At 35.5% G+C, this 8064-nt stretch overlaps 1 protein-coding gene across 2 annotated transcripts in view; it reads left to right on the top strand.

Annotated features, from left to right (window-relative positions):
- Nucleotides 1-8064, top strand: part of LOC107728215 (BDNF/NT-3 growth factors receptor-like) — a 48257-nt gene that overhangs the window by 34352 nt on the left and 5841 nt on the right. For both annotated transcript variants that reach the window (XM_016538313.1, XM_016538312.1), the window contains exons 13-16: nt 894-1082; nt 4317-4447; nt 4575-4747; nt 5119-5359. In XM_016538313.1, coding sequence (XP_016393799.1) covers nt 894-1082; nt 4317-4447; nt 4575-4747; nt 5119-5359 — 734 coding nt within the window. The remainder of the gene's footprint in view (nt 1-893; nt 1083-4316; nt 4448-4574; nt 4748-5118; nt 5360-8064) is intronic.

Raw genomic sequence — 8064 nt, forward strand, 5'->3', positions numbered from 1 at the left:
TTGGAAGACCAAACAAAGTAGTTTCGCTTTCACAATGAAACACACAGCATCTCCACAACATGGCGGCGGCGATGGTGGCGGCAGCGGCAGCGGTAGCAACAATACGCGAGAATCAAAGTTACGCCTTCTTTCTTTGCATGAACATTTGGGCAGTGTTATGCAAATCTTCCCACATAGTGACGTAGACATGTGGGGGCGTGTTAGAACGAGCCGTTTTAGGTAGGCGTGGTTGACTCTTAAAATTGAAATCTTAAAATTGACTCTTGAAATCGCAACATATGACCCCTTTAAAAACAACTCCTTTCAATGATTCAGAGTCGACTCTTTCTTTTGAGAGACAATAACTTTATACACGGTGCACTTTCAGATTTAAAACTTTGCAGGATGTTTTCATTCACTTAGAGTTGTGTTACACACTGCATGAAAGGTCATTTTGAAAAATCCATAATAGGGGCACTTTAAGCATGTTTAAGCATTTTAAGCAATGTTTTAGCAAACTTACAAGTCTGTCTCCATTCTGATATGGAACACCTACATTTTACAATTTAATTGGTTCCTGTTGAAAAAAATAAAAATAAATTAAAAATCCTGGCCTACATTTTTTTTCTTGTTAAATATCTTTTTTCACTGAGAAATATGTCACATTACGTAAGTAAAGTCAGGTAACGTCATCTATTACCGTACATATCACATACAAATACAGTATATTATGAATTTGAATTTTTTCAGCAATATTATTAGTTGCACCTTCTAAACAAACTTTATGGTTATTGTTTTCGCTCTCATAATAATGCACTTTTTCAACACATATGTATGTATATTCATCTGTATTGAGAATGTGAATTCTTATTATTTCTGTGGATTATTGTATTGTCTGATTTTTTCCCGACCAGGCTCTTCATCTGTCATCAGTAATGACGACGACTCGGCCAGCCCGCTTCACCACGTTTCCAATGGCAACAACACGCCATCATCATCGGAGATGGGCCCAGATGCCGTTATCATCGGAATGACAAAGATTCCAGTCATCGAGAACCCCCAGTACTTCCGCAACCCCGGCAGCATGCTGAAATCGGACACTTGTGAGTTGCCATGGCATGCTGGGCCGTCAGCCGCCCCACTCTGAAATAGATTCCAGCCTAGGTTGCCACTGGTCAGTTGTCATAGTAACCTCCCCTTCTATCACCATGGCGATGATATCAGGGGTGGCTGACACTGTGTAACTTAAAGGGTTAGTTCACCCAAAAATGAAAATGAGCCCATAAATAACTCACCCTCAAGTCATCCTAGGTGTATATGACTTTCTTCTTTCAGACGAATCCAGTCGGAGTTATATAAAAAATTGTCTTTGATCTTTCAAGCTGTTTCATGGCACTCAGCGCGTTTCTGTAAGAAAAATATCCATATTTAAAACCTAATAATCACTTTAATGTAGCTTGTGCCAACAGTTGTACACGGAAGCAGCTCCGGGCGGATGATGTATGAGTTCAGTGTTGCGTATGCGCCGGTGAGTCTCGTGAAAACCAACGTTTGTTAACAGGAGCAAAGGAAGCAAAGTTTCCTTACTTTAGCAAAGGAAAACCTTTTGTTTTGATCTCTCCACTGCGTTTCCGTGTGCGTCTCTTCTGAGCGGCGCATGCGCAACGCTGAACTAATACGTCATTCCCCCGGAACTGCTTCCTTGTACAACAGTGAGCGCAAGCTACATTAAAGTGATTATTACGTTTTGAATATGGATATTTTTCTTACAAAAACGCATCAATTCGCTACAAAAGACAATTTTTTTATATACCTCCGACTGTATTCGTCTGAAAGAAGAAAGTCATATACACCTAGGATGACTTGAGGGTGAGTAATTTATGGCTAATTTTCATTTTTGGGTGAACTAACCCTTTAATCACTGTTGGACTGTAGATGAATCTGCAAGCGTTCTTCATTTAAATTCATTTACATCTCAGGATCTGTAAATAGTGCACCTGTAAATCTTACCAACAACTGATTGATCGTTAGTGATATTTGCTAAAGCAAGCATCTCACATAGTTGCTCATAGGGTTAAGTCAGCATGAAAACAATATTGACCCTATTAGTTTTCTTATTGCATGTTACTGGTGTTATTATGAATGATTAATTCATGCATATATATATTTGTGATCTCTAACCTAATCTATATATATTTAGGGTTTTATTTGTTGTAGGGGTTTTATAAGCACAAAATAATGATTATACTGTACATTGTTACCATGATTTACAGAAAAAAAGTAATTCGGTGTAACAATATTTCAGAATACACATTTCTTGTTAGGCATAGTTACAACAAGAGTCATTAGATGACATTAAGTGACTTAATTTAAGGATTAGATTTTAGCTCTAAAATTCTAATTATTTGTAACTTCAAATCTTTACCCATTTTGCTACTATCCTTCAAACAAGCAGGTTTTGCCCTTTTGTCAGCAAGATGTTTTAAAATATAATATGATCACTTATTCTTTTATATGTTTTAACAAGTACATGTCAGAATACGTTTGTTGTTTCATTTTCACATAAATATATCTGTTACACTGAGTGATGATGAAACAATATTTCACCCATGTTTTGACATTTTGTTTTGACAAAAGTAATTTGAAACATTAAAGCAGACGCTTGAATTTAATATGCTTTCTGTGTATATAAAATCACATTTGTAATTAATTTGTTAAGGTCACCAAAATGGGATGTCATATCTATATTTATATGGGCCATTCAATAGAATTGGTCCAAAGTCAAAGTCGGAAACGTCTTGAAAAAAATGTATGCAAATTGTATAATATCCAAGGTACACATTTCTAGTAATTGTGCCGTTCATTCTCATATTGTATTTTCAGAAAGTTTTCTCTCCAAACATGTCACTACCAAAACACAGTAATAATAATTTAATTAGAAGGCTTATAATGACCTTTATTATATTATAGTAAGATTTTGCATACATCTCCATTGTATGTATATATATATATATATTAGAGGTAACTCAATGACAATTAAATTTTTAACAATATTTCAACTGTAATTTATGAGATTTGTTGTATTTTGAATCCAATTTTTCTTTGTAAAAGGCAAAAAGTCTGAAAAGTGATCACACTGATTTCAAAGTTAAGGATTCATTAGTTTGAATATACATTGAACCAAAAACTATCATAACATCTTAGCTGAAAATTCAGTATACTTTATTTTTGACAAAACATCCCATGTTTCGGTAGTGACTGCATATTTTCGGTAGTGACAGTCACAGTAATGCTTTGGTAGCGACCACATCATATTACAGAATTTTAACTTGCATACTAAAACTACAAAAAAATACTAAAATACAAAAAATGTGCATAACTGTACAAAAATTTTGTTTATTTCCCCCAAATATGAGATTATGTGTTCCCTTTTGTCACTACCGAAATGATGACATGTTTTGGTCGTGACTGTTTCGGTAGTGACAATTTTATGGGATAACACCCAAAATGTATATATGGTTAGCTAGCACAGTTCTAAACAGTGGTACACATATAAAAACTAAATGTTATGGAATAACTGCCAAAAAAGTGTGCTTAATTGCAGAAAAAGGTGTTCGGAAGATTTTTCAGACGTTTGAACACATTTACCTCAAAATGATGGGACCTATCTACTCGCACATTATAGCTATGAGAGAGGGGGACACAGGATTATTTCCTGATCATAAATTTAGGGGTGTAGTTAAAATCAGTCTTAGCCAATGGACTAAAACATACACTTGTCTTGGTAGTGACATGAAAATGCGGGACGCATTTTTTTTTACATAAAGTTTCATAATTTACCAAGGAAATATAAAATAAATATTTTTTTAACTTAAATTTTTTAAAAGAATCAAAAAGATACTTTTAAAAACAACAATGGAAAAAATACAAAAAATTATTTCAAGATCATTTTCAGAAGTTGAAATTTTTTTGAAAGTATATATATACACACACACACACAACTAAATTACTAACACTTTAACAGAGGAAAAAAAGAAAAAAAAACTATTATAATTAAATCTAATTAAAAATGTTAACAAAAAGTATAATTGTATATCAATAATACTAAAATAACACTGGCCAGTAAGTGCAGACTGCAATTAAATAGTTCACCCAAGAATGAAAATTTTGCCATCATTTACTCACCCTCATGTTGTTTCAAACCTCTATAAGTTTCTTTCTTACGTTCAATCAATCAATAGTTCACTCAGTACACCTTAGTGACCACTAAGTGAAACCACTCAAATGTTTTCAGAAATTGTGTTTGTGAAAAAGTATGTATGTTCCTTGTTTTGCAGTCGTCCAACACATAAAACGTCACAACATTCTGCTGAAGAGGGAGCTTGGAGAAGGGGCTTTTGGGAAAGTGTTCTTAGCTGAATGCTACAACTTGTCTCCTGACCAAGAGAAGATTTTGGTGGCTGTTAAGGTATGGTATATTTACACAACAAAACATTGATTCTGCACAAATTCTGCACATTTCAGGTTGTGGCTACATAATGAGGCTTTACCGTAGGTATTTCTGTAATAAAAGATCAAACTTTCTTATCTCCCAGACTCTGAAGGAAGCCAGTGAAAGTGGACGAGCAGATTTCCACCGAGAGGCAGAGCTCCTGACCAACCTGCAGCATGAGCACATTGTCAAGTTTTATGGCGTGTGTGTAGAAAGCGACCCTCTCATTATGGTGTTTGAGTACATGAAACATGGAGACCTCAACAAGTTTCTCAGGTTTGCAGGAGAGCGTTTATCACACCCACCCACCCAACAATGATGTTTCACCCCAAAATGAAAACTGCTATCATTTGCCCTTATGTTGTTCCAGACCTGTGTGACATTTTTCAAAATGTCTTCAAAATATCGTCTTTTGTGTTCTGCAGAAGAAAGAATTTCATACAGGTTTTTAAAGAAAGCAAAAAATGTGTCTACAGCATTTTATTGTAAAGCTCATTATTTTATAAAAGCCTGCATGGATTATTTCAATAAAGAAATTGTTCATTTGATCTGTAAAGTCTAAGCAAAACGTGTCTGTATGTTGTCCACTTTCTGACCTCCAGTTTAGTTCAGTCATGCACATGCTATTCTCATACTCTCTCTTACAGGGCTCATGGACCAGATGCAGTGCTGATGGCAGATGGACAACAGAGTTTGCAGGTGGAGTTAACTCAGCCTCAGATGCTGCACATTGCCCAGCAGATAGCAGCAGGCATGGTGTATCTGGCTTCACAGCATTTCGTGCACAGAGACCTGGCCACACGCAACTGCCTGGTGGGAGAGAACCTGCTTGTCAAGATAGGAGACTTCGGCATGTCCAGAGATGTGTACAGCACCGACTACTATAGGGTAAGTGTGGGTCACCTTGGAAATCTCCATATCACTGTGGTCCTTTTGGTCCAAGGAACCCAAAATCTACTACAAAGGTCTTATTTCGTTTGAAACCTGAATGCATAACTGCATTATATATGATTTTATTTAAATTACAGTAATCGAACAATTATATGATACGAAATATAGATGACAAACTCCTTTAAAAAACATAATGGCAACATTATCCACCATATACACTGAGATTATTGACCAATATGAATACTTCAATGGTTAGTTCTTAAATTATAACTTGGTATCTTAAACTTACATTTTACATAATACATCTCCCAACATCCTGAACATGTGTTTACAGCTTAGATTAAAAATTAAATAAATACTTCCTGTATAGGTACTGAAAGGCTTTTATTGCATTTGTTATTTATCAATATGGATATTAACTATTCTCTCTTAGTAAATGAAAATATATTAAGTTTTTCTTCACTTACCTCTTACAGGAAGAAAATCTGCTATTTGTGATGTTGCATTACTTAAAGTGGCAGTGTTTCATTTCCGTGCGACACCAAACAGAAATGCCAAAAGAAAGACTGTTTTCTAATATAGATAATGTTCTAGTGTCATGCTGCTAAAATAAACATATTGCAGTTGCATTTGTTGCAACTGACTGCTAGCACAAAAAGATACACACTACAGCTTTATGCGTTCAGAATCAAATCAGAAAAGATTACAGATATGTATGGTATATTTTCATTGGTTGCTCAAACAAGCCACTGAAGCGTGTGAACACAGGAAATCTCAGAGAAACCACAGAAAATAATCCACAGGGCCATGTCAGATTCTTGCTTGAACATTCCCACTCCCAAATGTGAATGCAAACATGGGCATATTAAGCAGTCAAAGTCAGGGCCGCTCAAACAGAGCATTGTTTTGAAAATGCCACAAACTACAGTGTTACACTCCTCACATTCTGCTTCTCAGCAGTTCAGCCAACTGTCAGAGATTCTCTGGTAGCACTTGTTTAATCTAAGGTTAGTTCTGGCTTGGGTCGTTTCCTGATCCCAGCCCTCTCCTTTCTGTTTCCTGACTTTTTCAGAATTCAGAAAGAAAGAAATGAAAAGTTATCTGTGACCTCTATCAGTTGAACCTCTGTTGAATCGAATCTCTATGAATCTGACAAATTCATATGGAAAGGATGAACACAAAAAAGCAAAATGCAGTTTGTGTACGTCCACAATGGATAATATGACGATATACTGTTGTTTTGTCTTTCATTATTATGGGTTATTATGACTAATGACTATTTAAATGTATGCATCTGAACAGCTGATTAAATACTGTAAATATGAAAGTGCCTCAAAAACCAACAGTTCCTCACAGTGAGTTCTTCCAGAAAAAGCCCAGACCATCTGACACTCAAGGGCTCTCCCAAACCTGCATCCTGCCAACACAGCCGGAAACACTCTGCTGTGTCAGCAGCCGTGTGCGAGTGAGATGAAGGAATATCAGCTCCCTCTGTCGTATAACAATAGAAAACACAGGATTTTGTCATTGCATGATCACTAGGAATCCTGCAATGCAATGTCATGGTAATGAGGTCAAAGTTTTGCAATAAACAACGTATTGTGGCAAAACACTGCAGTGGTTTTACATACAGTTTTATGCTGTAAAAGACCAATATGCTCAATCTGAAGTGTCTCACATTTAAACAAGATTGATACAGTGATTTTCAGTATCACAATTTCTATTCTTTTGGTCTTGAATAGGTGGAAAGTTCTTTGTGCTATCTAATAAACTTTAGCACAGGAAAATTACATATTCCAAGTCTTCTGAAGCCATACAGTAGCTTTGCATAAGAAAGAATTATACCCAGAATTATAGAAAATTATCCCCTTTTCAGTCTCATTTACACTTTTGCACATTCAGTCCTGCTGCAAGAACCAGTGGCATCTGGCACTTGAGAGCTGAGATAGAGAGGAAGATTAACAATGAATTCCTTCTGTTCCTTGCAAAGCTATTCTATGGCTTCAGAAGACTTGGTATTTAGAACACAACTTGGTTTGAAACAGCACAAGAGGATTTACATTTAACAATTTTTATTTTTATTTTTTTTGGAAATATTGTGTTTTCACTTTATTTTACAGTATGTGTATTGAGTAAAGTAACTACTTGGGATAAAGGATTGGTTCAAGAGTAGTAACCTACTTATGTGATTCCTCTAGTAAGTACACGGTATGTACACTTCTGTTCAAAATGTTTTTGAAAGAAGTTTTTATGCTCACCAAGGCTGCATTTATTTGATCAAAAATACAGTAAAACAGTAATATTGAGAAATATTATTACAACTTTAAAACATTTTCTATTTTAATATATTTTAAAATGTAATTTATTCCTGTTATGGCAAAGCAGAATTTTCAGCATCCATTACTCCAGCTTTCAGTCTTACATTGTCCTTCAGAAATCATTCTAATATGCTGAGTCCCAGTTATGCTGCTTAAAGGGGTCATATGATGCTGCTAAAAAGAACATTATTTTGTGTATTTGGTGTAATGAAATGTGTTTATGCGGTTTAAGGTTCAAAAACAGATTATTTTCCACATACTGTACATTATTGTTTCTCCTATATGCGACGCCTTTCTGAAACGCGTCGATTTTTACAAAACTAATCGGTCTGAAAAGCGAGGTGTGCTCTGATTAACCAACTATCCAGTGCGTTGTGATTGGCC

This window comes from Sinocyclocheilus rhinocerous, unplaced genomic scaffold (assembly GCF_001515625.1).
Source record: "Sinocyclocheilus rhinocerous isolate Xijiao unplaced genomic scaffold, SAMN03320098_v1.1 scaffold847, whole genome shotgun sequence".
In the NCBI taxonomy this organism is placed as follows: Eukaryota; Metazoa; Chordata; class Actinopteri; order Cypriniformes; family Cyprinidae; genus Sinocyclocheilus; species Sinocyclocheilus rhinocerous.